Genomic DNA, 19267 nt, shown 5'->3' on the forward strand with positions numbered 1-19267 from the left:
GGCCCAGGGAAACCATCCCAGCCCATCCCTGTTTGTGCCATGGCTCTGTTATCCACCCCACCCAGCCCCACAGCTGCTCCAGCTGCCCTGGATGGGACCAGGGCTGGACCCCCGGGGGTTTGTGTGTGAAGGATCAGCAATATCCACAGCTACCCCAAGTGCATTGGGGTTTCTCTCTCCAGCAAAGCCTGGGAGCTGCCAGGACCTGAGCTCATCCTGGGATCAGATGGGGTCAGCCCAGCCCTGAGTCACTGTCCCACTGCCTCTTCCCTGGCCAGCACTGACCCAACTCCTGCAGCACCACTCCAGGATCACTCTCCCTCTGCCCCATCTCCCTTCAGAGCTCCCAAAACAGGGCTGGGAACCCCACTGGTGCCGAGGAGGGCAGAGGCACAGCCCTGCCCCAGGAGTGGCTCTGGAGTCACAGTGCCCTGAGGGAAGGGCTGGTGCCTGCTGGCCCTGCTTTCCCCTTTCTTGTGAGTCAACACCAGTGAAGGGGCAGAGGTGCAACCTTGGTGGACAGGAGTTCATGACAGCTCTGGGAGGACTCACTGCTGGAGCAGCAGGGTGTGGGGACAGTCCCAGGGGAGCCTGTCCCAGCACGAGGCCAGTGTGGTGCTGGCAAGGCCACAGTTACTCACCCAGTGCCTGTGCCGTGCTCACTGCAAACTGAACTCATGGGGAGGAATCCCAACAAAAACTCACACTCATGGGAAGGAAATCCAACAAGAACTCACTCATGGAGAGGAATTCCAACAAAAACTCACACTCATGTGTCCCAGGGGAGCCTGTCCCAGCACGAGGCCAGTGTGGTGCTAGCAAGGCCACAGTTACTCACCCAGTGCCCGTGCCCTGCTCACTGCAGACTGAACTCATGGGGAGGAATCCCAACAAAAACTCACACTCATGGGAAGGAATTCCAACAAGAACTCACTCATGCAGAGGAATTCCAACAAAAACTCACACTCATGTGGCAGAATTCCCAACAAGGCCCTGCTTGTGGCTGACAGCACAGCAGGGAAGCATCCCTGCCCCACCCAGTGCAGTGCCTGCTCCAGTCAGAGCATCACAGGCAGCCCACCACCCACTCTCAGCTCCTGAACAGGGTGAGGGAGATTTCCCCTCCTGCCCAGCACAGGGCTTGGCCACTGGCTCCCCATCACCCCAAGATTCAAGGGGTTTTGGTGAGTCCCAGGACTCCAAATGTAGATGAGGCAAAAGCTGGTTGTACAAAAGGATTGATTTATAGAATAAAAAAAAATTCGGCGGTGTCCCAGTCTGAAAAGCACCATGAGGCAGAGCAAGGAGATGGCTCTGTGTGCTGAGCAGCAGCTGCTGCAGTGACAGAGGCCATCCCAGCCACCCAGAGCACCAGGAGCTCCCTGGGCTCCTCAGGGATGCCTGTGGTCAGAGCAGCCCCGCTCACAGCGCAGCGATGGCCTTGGCGGCGACACGGCGGCCCAGGGGCAGGCTGAGGTCAGTGATGGCCAGGACAATTTTGGGACTGGACATGGTGGACACCTTCACCAGCTCTGAAACCTGCCCAGAGACAGAGAAGCACCAGTGTCACCAGGAGGCTGGGATGGGCCCATCCTGTGGGACTCTGTCCCAAGCAGGGACAGGGGTGTCACAGCTGCTGGACCCACCATGGTGAAGGGCATGAACTGGAGGATGCTGCCACGGCTGCCCTGCTCCAGGCACTCCACACACTCCTCCATGAACCACTGGACAAACTGGGTGTGGGTGCCAGCAGTCTTGGCCCCCAGGATGGAAGAGATGAGCAGGAAGAGGTTTGCTGTGGGTGCAGGGAGAGAGAGCAACAATCAGGACACTTCTGGGAGGCTGAGGGTGGCCTGAACCTCCCACTGGTGTCCAGTGGTTGGATGTGACCCCACAGACCCATCCCCACCTTACCCAGCACTCGGTTCAGAGGGTCCCTCATGCTGACAGTGTGCAGCTGGGAGGCAGAGAGTGAGCTGCTCATGGAGCGATCTGTGGGCAGGAACAGAGTCAGCAACAGCCTCCCTGGCTCAGCCAACATGCCCATGCTGGCCAGCTCTGGCCACTTGAGGTCACCCAGCTCTGGGAGGGGCTTTGCCATGAGGCAACTCTGTGGAGCAGAAGAGGTTTAGGCCCCCCCTGCACCCAACAGAGTCTGTGCTAGCAGGGCACCCCAGAAACACAGCACAGATGGTCTCTGTCCCATCCCTGTCCCCTCTGCCAGCCCACACAGAGCCCAGGCAGGTTTCCCAAGCTGCTTTTGGGGTGTGATACATGGTGTCACCATCAGGAGTGGAGGAGAACAGCAGTGACACACACTGCACATCCTGTGTGCAAGCCAGATGTTCAACAGCTGCACAGCAGCCCTTTTATCTCACTGTCAGGGCACAGTCCAGCTATCAGAGCTGAGGCATGTCCAAATCTAGCAGCAAATCCTGGGACAGTCCAGGAGGACTGAGCTGATCACAGCTGTGAAGCAGCACTGGGCACTCCTGTGGGAAGAACGGGGTCAGGTCTGCTCCAACAGGATGAGAATTTCCTTGGGAAGGCTCTTGTGCACACCCCACAGTCCCTGCCCAAATCTGCAGGATCCACCTTGTGCTGCTCTGAGGATGCTCACCAGAAAAAGAAAGCCCTCCCACACTTTTCTCATGGAATCACATGAGTTAGATGGTGGCTGCAGGAAGCAGCATTTCCACATCACTGCAGCAAATAGCCCAAAAAAGTCCTAAATGTCACTGGGAAGAGGTGGGACTGCCTCAGGAGGTAAAAGAAGATAAGTGAAATAAAGGGAAAAGCCCATATTTCAACAGTAATGAAACCAACTGAAACCGAAGGTCAATGGATGTGTCGAAAACTAATACAGAAAGTAATTTGGGATAAGGGGAGAAACAATGACCTGAGAATGTCCTGACTCACTGCCCAGGAGTGTGGACAATTTATGTGACAGCACCCACTGGGCAGGACATGGACACCCCCAGCAAATCCCCCGCTGGAGCTGTTGCAACCCATGACACTACAGGGACACAGATGTGACCAGGGGCCTCATCCACTCTGCTGCAGTCTTGCTAACAGCACTGGAATGTCAGGATTTGACCCCAGAAATCAGGAATGTCACCTCCAGCTGTGGTCCCATGATGAGTGGCTGGAGGGACACAAAGCCCCCCCTGAGCTCCTCGGGTGTGGGGACACTAGCATGAAAGGAAGGTGTAATGTCATCCTTTTAAGCTGTTCTGATTAGAAAAAATAAGAAATTGGTTTTCCCAAATGTAAAAACTCTAAGATAACTCAAAAAAAATTCAAGAGCACTAAATCCTCACCCAGCCCCTTTGGGAAAGGAAGGGGTTTTGTGCAAATACAGCCAAAAGGGAGTGAGGCAGTGGAGCCATCCCTCCTCCCCTCCTGCACTTACTGGGGCTGGAGAGGATGTTGGAATCCTCCTCGTTGGAGCTCAGCAGCCGCATGAGCTTGGAGGGCTGTGTGTCATCCAGTGGAAACAGGCTGATGTAATCCTGGGGGGAGAGGGGGGTCAGCCCCACCAGCCCCTCACCCTGCACAGGGCTGGTGACCCACCCAGGGCTCTGCACAGCCCCATGGCCCAGGATCTCATCTCTGCTCACCCAGAGCACCCCAGTCTGAGCTGGACAAGTGCTGACCAGCTCATTACAGCCCCTTGCCCAGACAACAGAAGGGAGAATCCTGAATTTTAAGGTTGGAAGGCCTTAGAGAACCCAGAAAATCTGGGCAGGGAGTGTGGCTTTGCCCACCCACTCCTGCCACCCTCATCTTGCCCAGCCACTGCTGCTTTTGGGCACAGAGAGCCCCCAGCCAAGCCCTGCTCCATCCAGACCCACCTCGATGTCCTCCCGGTGTCTCTTCTTCTGCCGGGCCGAGGCCTGGACCTTGCTGTGGGAGGAGTAGGAGCTCAGGGCACACCAAACAGAGAGCCTGGGGACAGAGCAGGGACACAGCCAGATGCTGCCAGCCCACCTGACAACAGGGTGTGGGACACAGCAGCTTCCTTCTCCTCAGGGCACAGCAGGAAATGGGGAGCAGAGTAGGAACTGCTGCCAGTGCCAAAGCCAGAGTGGGATCTGAGCATCTGGGATCCTCATCCCAGCACACTCCATCCCCCCCATCTCCCCAAACAGGCCTCATGGAGACAGTCTCCATTAGTCTGGGGTCTTACTTGGCCAGGGCTTTCCCAGGGGGGTCCATGAGGGTGTGCCACTTGGAGGAATCTGTCAGCAGGTTGGGCAGGATGTGGCCCAGCAGTGTCAGTGTCAGCTGCTGCATGTCCAGGCAGAAGATGGCATAGAGCAGCTCCACAGCCCTCAGTGTGTGCTCCTTCCGAGTCTCCTTCAGCAGCTCCTGCAGGGCAGGGGGGAGAGGTGGGCCTGCCCCACTCCCCTCCAGTGCCAGAACTGTCCCAGCACCCAGCCCAGGGACACCCAGCACGCTGGGAACTACACCCATCAGGCCTGGCCTCAGCACCCCACCCAGCACTAGGGGTCCCTCCTGCCCCTTCATACCTTGACCAGGTTGTTGCAGAACCAGTAGACCCCCCCCCATGTGCAGCAGGGTGTCGAAGATGTGGATGGAGCGGCTGTCAACCCAGCCCTTCTCCAGCACCTTGGTGAACACACTGGTCAGCACCTCCTTGATGGGCTTCTTGGGGGGCAGAAGATTCCAGTAGGGAATGGTGTCCATGCCAGTGGAAGGGAACTTGATCTGTGTGGCTGTTTGCTGCAGGACATCTGCACACATGTGCTCCAGGATGGAGCTCATGATCACCACGCTGAGGCAGAGAGATGGCATCAGGTGGGCACCAGGAAGGGACAGCAGGGCAGAGAGTGGCACAGCAATGGGAAGGGACAGCAGGGCAGGGAATGGCACAGCAATGGGAAGGGACAGCAGGGCAGGGAATGGCACAGCAATGGGAAGGGACAGCAGGGCAGAGATGGCATGGCTTGGGAGGTGTAAGTTAAGCAGGAAATGGCATGGGACGAGGAAATGGAAACAGGAGATTACGCAGCACCAGGGAAGTGGAAGCAGGGCAGAAGACAGCACAGCACTGGGAAACAGAAACAGGGAAGATGGCATGGTGCTGGGAAGAGGAAGAAGGGCAGGAGACAATGGCACTGAAAATGAAACTGGGGCAGGAGGCCATGGCACTGGGAAGCAGAAGCAGGGCAGGAGTGGAAAAGGGGAAGCAGGGCAGGACAGGGCACAGCAGCAGGAGTGGAAAAGGGAAAGCAGGGCAGGAGGGGTGGCACTGGAAGTGGCAGCAGGGCAGGAGCAGCCCCGTGGGCCCAGCTCACCGCTCGTTGTAGAACTGCAGCGTGTTCTCCCCGTACAGGGGCGTGGCGAGCTGCCGGATCATCTGCAGAGACTTCTCCCGCTCGTCCAGGCCCAGCATGCGCACGTGGGCCACCAGCCAGGCCACGGCACACACTGCCATGCTGCACACCTTCCCCTTGATGTTGTCTGTGATTTTCTAGGAGAGGAGACAGCAGAGGATGAGCACGGCCAGGTGGATGCACAGCCATCACCTCCTAGGGCTGTGGGTCTCAGCTGCAGAGTCCAAGCCCTTCTCTCCTCTCTGGGTGACACTATCCCTGCCAGTCCCACACACAGGGCAGTTTGCAGCAGGAACAAGGGGCTAGAGCCACATCAGTTTCCCACTTTCAAGTCACAGCAAGCTCCAAGACAGCTGCCAGAGTGATCAGGGCAGGAGAACAGGATACCCCAGAGCTTTGGACCCTCAGGAACAGAACAGCTCCCCTGTGCCCCCCACCAGCCCTACCTGGATCGACTCAAAGGTGAGGACTCCATTCTCCCAGGCATTGAGGATCTCCAGTATGGCAGCTGAGATGCTCAGACATACCTCATGCCACTTCATCTGCCTGTGGGGGCAAGATGGGGATTCAGACACACCTGTGGGGCCAGGGGAGCTGGGCTGGGGGCTCATGGCAGGGTGGGCACATGAGTGGGCTCTTACACCAGCTTCATCTCAGAGGAATTGTTGAGGAGGGCAACCAGGGACTCCACCTTGGTGGACTCTGGGCGGAAGCAGGGGTGGTCGGGGTTGAGGATCTTCCCCTCCTCGGGCATGCAGGTCAGCATCCAGGTCTCAAAGAAAGGCACCTCGCCTGGAGGGTTGGAATCTGACAGGATCACCTGGAAAGGAACCAGCAGGAGGTCTGCATCCCACAGGGGTCCTGCTGGAAACCCCCACTCTGAGGTCTGTCCCCCACTCTGAGGTCTGTCCCCCACCCCGGGGTGCTCATGGCTATGGGAACAGCGCCGCCCTGTGGCCTGGAGGGAGAGACAGCCACTGGTCAGGCCCCAGTAGGGCACTGGTTTCCCCTCTGTGGGCTGTGGTTTCCCCCAATACCAGGGTTTCCCCAGCAGAACACAGCCCAGATCAGAGGAGAGATGCCAGGCCAGCTGTGAGTGTGGCCACAGGGTCACTGTGTCTGGCTCAATCAGGTCTCCTGTCCCCCCACCCCGTCAGGCCCCATAGAATCCCTGGGGTTGGGGTCACATAACCCAGCTGGGAGGGTCCTGTGGGGGCCATGAGCTGGGAACCCCACACATCACTTCCTCTCCTCAGCCTGTGTCACCCAGGGGACACTATTTTTGTCCAAAAAAGCTTTGCACATCTGTTCAGCAGCAGCTGGGCAGGGAAGCTGCAGAGCTGGGAGGGGGAGGATGAGATCTCATTGGACAGCCCTGGGCACATCTTTCCCTGCCTGGTCCCCTCTCCCTGCTCCCAGGGCTGGGCAGGACCCTTCTCTCCCCCCCCCTGCATTCCCAGAGTTTCAGTATCATTTCGCCTCCCAACACACACAGAAACCTGGAAAATTTTCATGCAACCAAAGTGCTGTTTCCTGAGCAGGGCTGTGAGTTCCTCCTTGGATGGGGAGGGCTGACACTGCCTGGCCATGCAACCCTCCAGGCAACCAGTGCCAAACTGGAGAGGCAAACTGGGAGCAGTCTGGTAAGCTCTAAGTCCATTGGAAGCAACATTCCCACTAATCCCACCCCCATCAATGGAGCACGAGTCCTCAGGTAGGGGACAGCCAGTCCTGCTCCATCACCTGGCACCCAGAGAGCCCCAGGGACAGATTTCCAGTGACAGGCACTGTGTGCTGTGCCCTGGGCTATGAAGTGGCTGCAGGAACAGGAGGGACAGTGGTGACAGTGGCAGGCTGGCCACTAGAGGAGGCTGATAGGCTGCAGCAGTGCAGCAGCTGAGCTGGCAGGGTGAGAGCCACTCTTGGATTCCAGCCTCATCCTTCCCCTCCCTCACAGGATCCAGTCCCACCCTCTCATCCCCTCAGAGCACCCTTACCTCTGAGCCATAGGTCTGGGCCACATGGCACAGCATGAGGAAGGAGATGTCAAAGAGCAGAGCCCGGACTGGGCCACTCTTGGCTGAAGGAGGAGAAATAAAAACCTTGAGGCTCTGTGACCTCAGCAGAAGGAGGAAAGCAGAACCCCATGAGTGTGGGGGGCCCCACACAGCTTTTCTAGCCCCCCTCGGTGCTTCTGTGTGAATAAGGGGATGTGCCAAGTGCCTCTCCCCACCTCATCAGCCTCTGCCTGAGCCCCCAGAGCAGCTCTGGCCTCCCTCTGGGCAGCCTCAGCCCAAGTGGGGCCCCCATCACCATGGAAGGTCAGAGCACTCTGCAAGTTTCATCACACGGACTCAGAATCCTTATCTGGGCTGTGCTGACACATCACCCCTTCCAGGGAGGGAGCCAAGGGGCCCTCAGGCTCAGCTGGGGAGAGGCAGCCCAAGGAACACCCCAGATTTGGGATGGACATGAAGGCAGTGTGTCCCCAGGAGCTCAGATCCCTGCTGGCACATGGCCCCCTCCCTGCCACACCCCCAGTGGGGCCTGGCACAGCTCAGCTTGCTCCAGTCCCAGTTAAATGCAGCCAGGCCCCAGAGAATCCCAGCATGGGCAGCAGGGGGGGCACAGCTCCCATCACCCCACACACACACACTTACAGATTTCTCCAGTGATTTGCTTGGTGAATTCATTCAGCCTGGAGGGGCAGAAAGTGGCAGCACAGCATTGTCACTCCAACCAGACAATTCCCAACCTTGAGACAAGGAGGGGACTGCCTGGCCTGCAGACCCCCCCCCCAAACCATCCCAGCACAGAGGGGCAGCAGATGCAAGGCCCAGCTCTGTAGACACCCTCCAGCACCACAGGGACAAGTCATCTTTTCCCTCTTTCTGCTCTCTGTGGCCACACAGGTCCAGCCACACTGCTCACCCCACACCAATGGGCTCAGTCCAGAGCCAACCCTGTGGGTGTTTTGGAGCACAGGTCCCCAAATAGGCCCCATGCACCCCAAGGCTGGGTCAAGCCACCTTGGGGGAGCCCATCACACAGCCCCAGGTGTGTGCTGGTGCTTGTGCACTAAGCAGGACACATGTGTCTGCACCAGGCAGGGTCACATTGCCCTGGGTCCAAGGCTCTGCCACATCCTTCAGTTTTTTGAGCACCCCCAGACCAACCTGGCTCCAATTCTGTGTCCTGTTCATGCAGAGGCAAAGATGGGGTGCAGATCTCAGCCCTCCCCAGTGCCCCACAGGGCCAGAGGCACATGCAGCCCTGTCTAGGGGGCAATTTAGGGGGCTGCCTGTTCCCCCCAGCCCCCTGGTCACCAGTGACAGTGCCACTCACATGGACACTCACTTGACAAACTTCCGAGCGAAGGATTTCAGCTTCCCAGTGGCTGCTGCTGCTGCCAGCAGCAAGTCCAGACTCTTCCCAGACAGCATGTGACCCAGGACCCCCAGCAGGCCCTCAGGGGACTTGGAGTGATCTGCATCCATGGTCTACAAGCAAAAAAGTAAGGGGAAAGGGAAATAATGGGGAACGTGCTACAGAGCAGCAGCAAAATCCAGCTTTTGGGGTACAGAGCTGATCTGCTGCAAGAGCTGTCCCTGAGACCTTGAGGAGCAGGGACCTGCTGGATTTGGGAGAGGTAGGATAGAGACCTCTGAGCCCCTGCCACCAGCAGAAAAACATCCCCTGTCACTCAGTAGAAGCAAAACAAGCAGAGTGACACAGGGACATGGGGAGTCCCCAGGGAACAGGGGAGATGCACACAGGGAGCAGCTGAGCAGGATGGGCAGAGCTGGCTGGGCTCAGGCTGCTGGCACTGATGACATGTCACCTGACAGCTCCTCCAGCTTCCTGGGAAGGAGGAGGGGAGCTCCTCATCTCCACAATGGAGCAGCAAGGCTCCAGTGATTCCTCCACTACTCCACCCCAGGGCAGGGGGAAATCAGGCACCTCCCAGCTGCCCTGGCTGCCTGGTTAGACCAATGCTGCTGGCAAAGGGCTCCAGGCCTGAGCCCAGGCAGCACAGCATGGCTGCAGAACAGCACTCACCTTCAGGATGTTGGTGACAGTGGGCTCAGCCCTCAGGATGAGCCCAGGGTTTGGCTGGATGTTGGCATTCTCAGCTGATTTCAGGGACGGAGAGTTTTCCTTGTCTGCAGCCCTGGGGGACCCCAAAGAAGGGCCAGTGTGTAGGAATCCATCACTCTGCCTCCCTCCCTTCACCCACTGACACCCTCAAGGGACAGCCACTGCCTCAGGCCACCACCAGCTGCCTCTCTGATGGGACAGACTCTGCCTGTACCCAGACTGTCCCAAAATCAGCATCCTGTCCCCCCAGGCTGCCATGTCTCAGTGTCAACTCCTCATGCTCCCCCCAAAACCAGGTTCCCCAGTCCCACTTCTGTGGTTTGCCAGGCTTGGCTGTACCGTTTGTCGATGAGGTTGTTCATGTTGGCCTCAGAGAGCAGCCCCTGCTTGCTGCACTCCTGCAGGAGCAGGCTCATGCAGTTGCAGCTGCAAGAGAGAGGAGAGTTGTAGCCCCAAGGACAGAATTCCTGTCACCCAGACAGTGCCACAGGGCAGGGGGACTCATGAGCTGCCCTCCTGGCCCTGTCCCACCCCTCCAAGGGTGCTGCAGGGTCCAGAGCAGCTCTGGGTGTCACACATGTGACTCAGCTGTCACACACTCACTGCCTCACTTATGTGGCAGCAGCAAGTCCTCATAAGAAGAAATGGGATCAGAAACTAAGCCAGCCCTGCCAGAAGCTGCCCCAGCACCCCACATTGAGGACAGGGTGGTTGTGGCATGTGGCTACATGGCAGCTCTGGCCATGGTGAGCACTCACTTGCAGCGCTGGTCAGCTTTGTCAAGCAGAGGGGTCAACTTCAGCAGGAACTCAAAGGCACAGTTCACATCCTCAGTGAAATCCTGAAGAACACAAAGCCAGGCACTTAGCTCACCTCCCCCTGCTCCCACCTGCTCCATCAGGGAAGGTTCTTAGGACCAGCACCATCCTGACACATACAGACCCTCCCATCTCACCTTGTCCCCTTGAGGATACTTCTTGAGTTTAACCAGCACTTGGGGCATCTGAAAGACACAGGGCACAGAGTGCTGTGAGGGCAGACCCCATTCCACAGCTGGGACCCCCCAGCAGCACCAGCCCACACCAACACAGCTGCACACAGCTGTTCTCCCAACCCCAGGAAAGCAGCATTTCTGGAGCAGGGGGACTTTGTGCCCCTGTTCCCCTCCATGGTGTCCTTCCACCATCACCTGGAGCCACACTTTCCCCACAACATCTCAGGAAAACTCACTCTGCCAAACAAAATGAGGCTGGGCTGAAGGGAAGCCCATGACAGCAAAGCTGATGCCCAGTGGGTGACAGAAGGGCTCAGATGGGATGGACGCCAAGGGACACATTGTGGGGAGTGGGGGCATCTTGAAGAACACATTGTGAGGAGTGTGGGGGGCATATTGTGGGGTGTGAAACACCCTAAGGGAGATATTTTGGGTGTGGGGGCATCCCAAGGGGCATCCTGAGGGGCTGAAATTCCTGGGCTTTAGAGCTGGGTATTCTAGGATTTTGAGGCCAAAATTTCCAGAGTTTTGGGGCTGACATTCCTAGGTTTTTAGGGCAGAATAACCCAGATTTTGGGACTGAAATTCCCTGAGTTTTGTGGCTGAAATTCCCAGGATTCTGGAGCTAAAATTCCCAAGATTTTTAGGCTGAAATTCTGAGAGTTCTAAGCATGGAATCCCCAGGTTTTTGGGGCCAGAATTCCAAGGGTTTGAGTCATAAAATTCCCAATATTTTGGGGCTAAAATCCCCAGGATTTTTGGGCTGAAATACCCAGATTTTGGGGTTGGAAGGCATCCCAAAGAACACACTGTGGGGTGAGGGACACACTGTGGGGTGTGGGCACCCCAAGAGGCACACTGCAAGAGAGAAGAGCTGATTGCTCTGGCAGAGCTCATGGCTCAGCAGGAGCCAGACCTGCAGGGAAAGGGCAGCAGCAGCAGCAGGGACTCAGTGCTGGGGCTGGGCCTTACCTTCAGGAAGGTGAAGGCTGTCCACTTGAGCTCCTCTGTGCCCTCAGGACACTCGATGAGGCCCACAAAACAGGCCTTCCAGATCTCCAGCACGAAGAGAGGGGAGGGGATGCGCTGTGGGGCACACACACAAACCGTCCCAGTGCTGGGCTGGCAGCAAAGCACATCCCCCAACACAGCCAAACCCTGAACCCCTGCAGAGGTGTTGATGGGCTCCCACTGCTCCTCTGGACCAGGACCAGCACAGGCAAGGCACATGGCACAGAGCTGTGGCCCCACAGCCCCAGGCTGCCTGAGCAGAACACACTGTCACTTCTGTACCTGCATCCTCTTCACCATCATCAGCTGCTCCACCAGTGGCTGGGTCTCTCCTGTGAGGTTCATGGTGCCCTCCAGCAGCACCACGGCGTGCACAGTGGGGAAGCCTGTCTTGTTCAGCTGCTCTGAGTGGACTGAGAGCATGGTGGGGATGCTGGGTGGAAGAGGACAGCCCAGGGTCACTGGAGCCCTGCAGGGACAGATTCCTGCTCCTCCTGTCCCACTCCCATTCCCTGGCCAAACCCCTGACCTTTGCTGCCCTGGGGCAGGACACTGGAACACCTAGCACAGCCAAGCCCTCAGGCCCTGGGAGCAATTCCAGGGGAATTCAGAGCAGGGACACTGGCTCCTGGTGTGGCCAGAGCAGCTGAGGGATAGTAAAAGGTCTCAGGGTCACCAGAGGAGCAACCCCTGGGTAAGACTTTTCTGCAACAGGTCACCACTAGCTCTGTCCTCTCTCTTCTGGACAGCTCCTGCTGGAGCAGGGATCTGAGCTGGGAAGGGACAGGGAAGCAGGGAGGCAGTGTGGAGGGAGGCAGGAGTCTCTCAGTCCTCAGAGCAGGGAGTTTGGGGGACTCAGAGTGGGGCCAATGGGCTCAGACCCATTTTTCCCCCTGAGCCCATGGAACAGCAGCACACAGCCACCTTTTGATGAGGGACACGCAGTCATCAGCCTGGCTCCGCAGCGGGGAGCTGCCAAGGTTGTTCAGGTTCTCTCCCAGCTTGACAAGGGACTGCTCCACAGTGCTCCAGGAGGCTGGGGAGGGAAGGCAGGGATTCAGCAAGGAAACAGTGGCACATGGGGAAACTAAGCAGGCCAGTTCCAAGGCCTACAGCAGCCCAGATGGGCTGAAGAGGCTGAGAGTCCCCACTGGTGATGCAAGCCCAACCCAGGAGACTGTACTTCCAGCAGGTCCTACCCCAAGCCCAGCCTGGCACAGCTTCCTGGCCAGACACAGGCACAGATGAAGGTGTGGGGCTGTGCCAGGCTGTCAGAGCACAGGGCTTGCCACGCACCCAGAAACAGCTCATGCAGCCTTCACATCAATTCTGCTCCTCTTCCAAGGGCAGCACAGAGGGGAGGGGGCAGAGAGTGGCACAGAGCCAGGGAGGAGACAGTTACAGCAACAGGGCTGCAAGATGGATAGGCTTGGAGCCGCAGGGACAATGCGGCAGGAGCCGGGCAGGGGGAAGGGAGAGGTGGCAATGACATCTCTCCAGGGCCAGCACGAGGGGCAGGGACATACATGTCTCCTCCAGCTTGGCAATGTGGATCAGGGCACGGTTCTTGGTGCTGCTGAGCATCTTCTCCAGCCTCTCCAGGCACATCTTGAGCTGGTTCTCTGCCGCCGCCTGCTCCAGCGGCTCCTTCACCTTCTCGGCGTAGAAGGCGGCGCAGCGCAGCAGCCAGGTGAGCGCACTGAGCAGCGCCCGGCACAGGCTGATGCACTCCTCGGCCTTGCCGTGGCAGCTGGGACAGGACAGAAGGGGGAATATGTTCACTGTGTGTGTAGAAACTGAGGCACGGACACTGGCTAGGTTGGGGAACCCAAAAGCAGGTGCCACGCTCCCAGCCCACTCCTCTGCTGCAGATCCCAACCTGCTCGTCCCACCAGCATTCCCGCTGTGCCAGGGGGAAGGAGACACCCCCACCCCCCACCATGCAGCATCTTTGCTGGCCTCTCCACTACAGGGAAACTTTCCAAGCTTTTAATCAAATTATCTTGCTAAGAGAGGCTCAGCATTGATCAGTGCACTGCGAGAGGTGAATGCTTTCCCCTCCTGATGCACAAATCATCAGGGCCAGAAGTTTTGATCAAATTAAGCAGGGGATCAGAGCAGGCAGGAGAGGATTAAGGACTAGCCCTGCAGTTGGCCAGCGACAGCTCCTTGTCAACATCTGCCACTGATGCATATTCATTGCTCCTACTTCATTTCATCTCATTGAAGAGCCTTCCTCATCCTCCTTCTCCTCCCACTGTCCCTGCCACACGCTCCTGCCTCCCAGAAGAGGCTGTCAGGGGTTAACAGGAAGATTTCTGAGCTTTCTAAAAAAGTTTTTGTGGCCTGAATTGTCTGGACTCCCCTGGGTCCTGCAACACCAGCGGAAGAGCATAAAGGGAAAAAACAAGGCAGTGCCTGGGGCAGCACAGGCAGGACCAGAGCAGGACACAGCATCCAGGGCCTGGGAAGGTGCAGAGGGAAAGGAAATAGAGACCCTCAGACCACGGGTCTTACACCCATCCCATCTACCTAAAGTGGGCAGGAAAACCACGGTGAGGTTTATCCCAGAATAGGGGGATTTCCAGCAGCTTCCCACAAAGCTGGTGGGGTTTGGATTCCCTCTGCTGTCCCTGAGCTGGCACTCATGTGGCAGCAACTTGGTAACAGACACAGAACCAGAGGGGGAACCTGCCTTCCCCTGCCAGGGTGAGTATCCTGGGATCAGACAGGAGTCCCAGGCTCTGCTGGTTCCTGGTTCTGCCCATGGCACAGCCAGGCAGAGATGGCAGCCCTGGAACATCACACAGTACCTGAGGCGGTCACAGAACATGTCCATGATCTCCAAGAGCGACTGGACACACAAATCCCGGGAGAAGTCATCGAACTAGAGCAGGGGAACACAGAGACACAGATGGGGGCTGACACAAGCTCAAGCCCTTCCTCCAGGGCCGGGCCAGGCTCTGCGGCCGCAGGACACTCCCACTGGCAGCTGCCCAGAAGCCACTTGAATGAGAAGTAGGTCAGGGCCGTCTGTCGGCCAGGTCGTGCCCTCCCGGAGTGGTGAAAGGCGGTGATGCCGCGGCAGCAGGGCCGGGGCTGGGTTTTCTCCGCGGCCTCAGGCCGGGGCTGCGCTGCGCTGGTGGCCGGACGCCAGCCCCCTGCCCACCCCCGGCTGGCTGAGGCTGGCAGCGCCAACAGCCCGGCCGGCCGCGGGGCTGGGGGCGGGGGGCAGCAGAAGCGCGGCTCCCCCGCCTCCTCCCGCAGCAGATGGGGAGCCCCGCCGGGCCGGAGCTTGCCCGCAGCTCCGCGCTGGGCCCACGCTGCGCTGAAGGAGGAAGGCTCGGCTGTCAAGGTCAGCGCTGTGCCCGCCCCTCCGAACGGGCTGCGACTCGGCACCGGGTAACAGCAACGAGCCCGAGCCCTTCGGAGCTGAGCTGGGCTGGGCTCTGCTCTATCCTCCCCCCCAAATCGGCGCTGGGACCGCTAGAGGGGTCCCCACTTTGCCAGGGCTTCAAGGCACAACTCTGAGCTCAACCTGCAAACCTCCAAAATTTTCATTGCTGACTGCCAGCAGCGTTCTTCTCCCATCCCCCATAACAACAACGGGGGAAATCATTCTCCCTGAAATCATTCCTCCTTTGGTCACCCTGAGTAGGGCCCTGAGGTGACCCTGACAAGAAGAGAGTGGTGGGTCTGTCATAGCCTGTGAGGGACTTGCTGACACCAAGCAGAGGCAGCCATGGAGGGTGCTCAGTATCCCCACAGAAGCAGCCATGGGAAGCCACAGCTGAGCGTGGTGTGTGGCTGCAGCCGCACAGCCCAGGCCTGGCAGCTCCTCCAGGGCCAGCTCTGATCCCCAGAGCGCTGCCAGCGCCGCCGGCTGCAGTGGGATGTGGTTTCCGGCGGTTGGGATGAGGTTACACACAGGCCAGGAGCCTGCCAGGCCCCCCAGGGCAGAGGGACCAGGCACTCACACCCCCAAAACCCCCTGGGACCCGCAGCAGCCCATCCCCAGGGGGACACGGAAAGGCTCGGGAGCTAATCCATGCTGGCTGCCCGCTGCTGACTCAGCCCAGGACGTCGCTTTTCCACTTGACCTATATTTGGTGGGAGCTGTGGGGAGGGAAAGGGATTCGTGGGTGAAGAGTGAAACCTCTGAGAGCACCTGCCAGAGCCGTACCTTGCTGATGGCCGTCAGCACCGTGGAATAAGACACCATCTACAACACAGAAAGCCAAAACAAGAGCGGTGTCACAGGGGCTGTGTGCCAGCACCGTGCTCGTTGCTGAGGAACGGCAAGGTCAGGGCATGGCCCCGCTGCCTGTCACCGCAGACAGGGCCGGGGCCGGGGCGCTGACCCGGCACAAATCCAAACAGACATTTTTAGGTGATCACTGATGTGTTTCACACAAACTTTAGGCGATATTAAATGCCAGGATATGAAAGCGTGGAGCTCACAGCGAGTGCAGAGGCTCTGGGGGGCAGAATTCCCACCCTGGGCGATGGTAGAGGCTATTTATGGAAACATCCCTGCCCAGGGCACGCGCTGAGCCCTCCACTGACTGCCCCGGCCCAGGAGAGGCTCAGAGTGGGGGATTTGGGGTGCCTGCCCACCACCAACACCCCACGTGCTTTGCCCAAACTCACTGAGGCTGCAAGGTAACCCCCCAGAAGCACCAGCAGGTCCTTACCTGGGAGCTGATGGCGTATTTCAGGTAGGACAAGATGAGTGGGTTTGGGGATGGCCCGATCATGGCCTGCTCCAGGAGAGCCTCTGCAAGGAAAGAGGGTCCCAGGTCAGCACACTGTTCTCCCCTCATCCCACAGGGAAGCTGGCAAAATTCCACAGTACCAACCACAGTGATTCCATACCAGTTTTCTCCTAAATTCACTGAATCCCACAACTTTCTAATCCCCGACGGGCACAAACCAGTAAACAATTCAGGCAGAGCACACAGCCTCCTGCTAACACAGCTCTCTTCGAGCACTCCAGCCCCAAAACTGCTGCTGTTGCTCTCCACATTCCCCTCCCTCCCACTTCTTGCCAGGAGGCTGCTGCAGCCTCCACCGAGTGGCTTTTGCCTCGACACCTGGGGCTGAGCTTGGGGCACCAGTCCCCTGCACTGGGCGCAGCCCTGCCCGTCTGGCCCTCGGTGGCCTGAGGGGCTCTGCCCGTCCCATCTGCTCAGCCAAGCCTTTAATTGCCCATTTGAACCATGGCAGAGTGCAGGAAGCACCTCCCCGAGCAGGCCCCAGGCTGTGGTGCAGGCTGCAAGTAGGTCAGAGCACCCAGATGTAAAAGGGGGAGCAGCAGCCGGGTGGGAAGTTGTCGCCCCAAAGTCGAGGAGGAGGAGGAGCTGCTGCCAGATTGCAGGAGCAGGAGACTCCCTGTGTCTTGCTCCAAGGCTGAATCCTGGGCCAACAGTGTCTGGGATGAGGACAGAAGGCTGGTGGCAGCCGTCCCCTCCCCAGCCCATCCCAGAGTGTCACCATGAGCCAGCCACATGCTGCTCCCCGCTGCAGACATGTCAGCAGCGATCTGCCAGGCCCTGCCGTGATCCTGGCACCTCGTGCCAGCTTTCCCTCCTTTGTACTTCCAAGCTGAAAGGCATGAGCTTGGGAAAAGGACAGCTTCAGGGGCTGTGGTGAGGAAGGGAGCTGCTGTTCCAGCCATCAGGAGCTCGGCAATGGGCTCTCCCTGTGTGCACACAATGGTCAGAGTTAGGGCCAGCATGCTGCCCGTGTGGTTCCCAAAAGGAAAAGGGGACATGGCTCCTTCCCCTCCTGCCAGAGGAGCTGCCCCAAAGAAGCCACTAAGCTCTGGCTAAGTGTGGGCCAGGAGAAACTCGTTCCTGCAGAAATAACAGGGAATTATCATCTCTGCGTCTGTTTTTGGGAATAGACAGATGAGCCCAAGCCAAGCACCCTGCAGGCCTCGCTGCCAGCAGAGCAGGAGCCGGTGCCACCAGGGTGGGAACAGACACCAGGGAGCCCCAGGGACCAGCTGGGCAGCAGCAGGACTGGCCCTCGAGCCAACCACCCCCACCCCCAGCAAATCCATCCAGAGCAAATCCATCTCCCCACGGCCACAGCTCGACTTGGCCCCTCCAGCCACACCTCAGAGATGACAAACCCAGCAGGGCCAGCTCAGCAGTGGGGACAGGGTGTGACAAAAGACAGACACTGACAGAAAATCCAATGGGAGGATGGAGAGAGGGGAAAAACATCCACAGAGGAAAGATCACCACACTCAGAGGAGTGAGAGCTGCTGCCTGTGTGGGGCTGGTTCCTTTAAACCCCCTGGAGCAGCAACCCCCAGCTCTGTTTATTTATCCAGGGACTTTCTGCACAGGGAAAATCCCAGCACCAAGTTTCTATAATTAGAAGGAGAGCCTGGCAAATCTTTAAACCAGCCCTAGCCTTTGGCAGGATTTGTGTGAAATGCCCTTGAATTGGGCTAGGAAGCAGCCTTGGGAGCAGCACCTGGATCCTGTGCAGTGCTAGAATCAGGAAACTGGGAAATCATTAAGGCTGGAAAGACCTCCAAGAGCATCTAACCACTAACCCAAGTACCCACGAGCAACATCCACATGGTAACTCCACCACAGCCTGTTCCAACACCTAACCACCCTTTCAATGAAGGAATTTTTCCTGATTTCCAACCTAATTCTCTCCTGGCTCAACTTGAAGCTGCTTCTCTTGTCCCAAAAGCCAGGCTGTGCTGACCCCTGAACCCTTTCATGGGGAAAAAGGAGGGAAGGATCCCAAAACGGAGCTGGCAGGGTGGGAAAAGGGCGGGGGAACAGTTGGGAATGGGCTGACATGGTTGGGAATGGACATTTTGGCGTGAAAACCAGTGTGGGAAGGGGGGGCCTAAAATGCAACAGGGACCCCCATAATACCCCTGTCTACACCCCAAAGGGGAGAACACTGGAGGCAACACCCCAATATCCGCGTGGGGACCCCCAAAACAGCCCAGTGTGCCCAGGAATGAGGGGGAACCCCCCGCCTCCCCCCGACCTGCCAAGTTGAGGATGTCCCAGGTGGCTCCGCGGGGGAAGAACCGCTTCATGTTTATGGCCCATTGATAGTCGCTCCAGCGCTCCTTCCAGGCCTGCAGGATGGCCTGCTTCAAGTTCACCACCTTCATGGTCACCCTGCGGACGGACAGCTCAAGGCGAGGGGGACGGAGCGCTGACCCCGCCGCGCAGGGCAGAGCGGGCCGGGCAGCGCGGGGAAGCGGCCCAGCGGCTTCGGAGGGGCGCAGCTGAGGGTCTGCCCGCTCCCCGGGCCTGGGGCAGCTCGGAGGCGTCCCGGAGCCCCCCCGAGGTCCGGTGCCCGCGGGTCCCGCCGCCCCTCACCGTGGCCCGGCGCCGCCCTCAGCGCCTGGGCACCGCCATTGCGGCACCTGCCAACAAGCCGCGCGCTGATTGGGCGGCGGGGCAGGGCGGGCGCGGGGGGTGATGGGAGTGGTAGTTCGGTGGGGTTGGGGCGGGCGGGGGCGGGAGTGAGTGTGCAAAGGGTGGGTGGGAACGGGGGGCGGGTGTGCAAACACCGGGGTGAGAGTGCAAACACCGCGTGGGTGAGCAAACGGGGGAGAGTGGGCTAACACGGGATGTGTTTGTGTTGAAACATGGGGCTGAGTGTGGAAATAGGACTTGACTGTGCAAACACCGGGGGTGAGTGTGCAAATAATGGGGTGTGTGCAAACACGGGAGGGTGTGAAAACGGGGGGTTGCAAACACGGGGGTGTGCAAACAGGGGTGAGTGTGCAAATAGCAAGGGTGTGGAAAGGTGGGGG

At 58.7% G+C, this 19267-nt stretch overlaps 1 protein-coding gene across 1 annotated transcript; it reads right to left on the bottom strand.

Annotated features, from left to right (window-relative positions):
* Positions 1–1222: 1222 nt before the first annotated feature.
* Positions 1223–18837, bottom strand: MED24 (mediator complex subunit 24). The gene is given in 26 exon segments (XM_079327955.1): positions 1223–1539; positions 1647–1795; positions 1915–1992; positions 3413–3512; positions 3855–3948; positions 4190–4371; positions 4533–4568; positions 4570–4798; positions 5322–5497; positions 5807–5906; positions 6002–6180; positions 7358–7440; positions 8021–8058; positions 8718–8860; positions 9420–9531; positions 9798–9884; positions 10217–10299; positions 10414–10461; positions 11425–11538; positions 11746–11896; positions 12388–12499; positions 12990–13213; positions 14277–14350; positions 15647–15685; positions 16158–16240; positions 18487–18837. Coding segments are annotated over 26 exon segments (2961 nt in total). The 5' UTR covers positions 18617–18837; the 3' UTR covers positions 1223–1422.
* Positions 18838–19267: the final 430 nt, after the last annotated feature.

This window comes from Erithacus rubecula (assembly GCF_903797595.1).
Source record: "Erithacus rubecula genome assembly, chromosome: 27".
Classification (NCBI taxonomy): Eukaryota; Metazoa; Chordata; class Aves; order Passeriformes; family Muscicapidae; genus Erithacus; species Erithacus rubecula.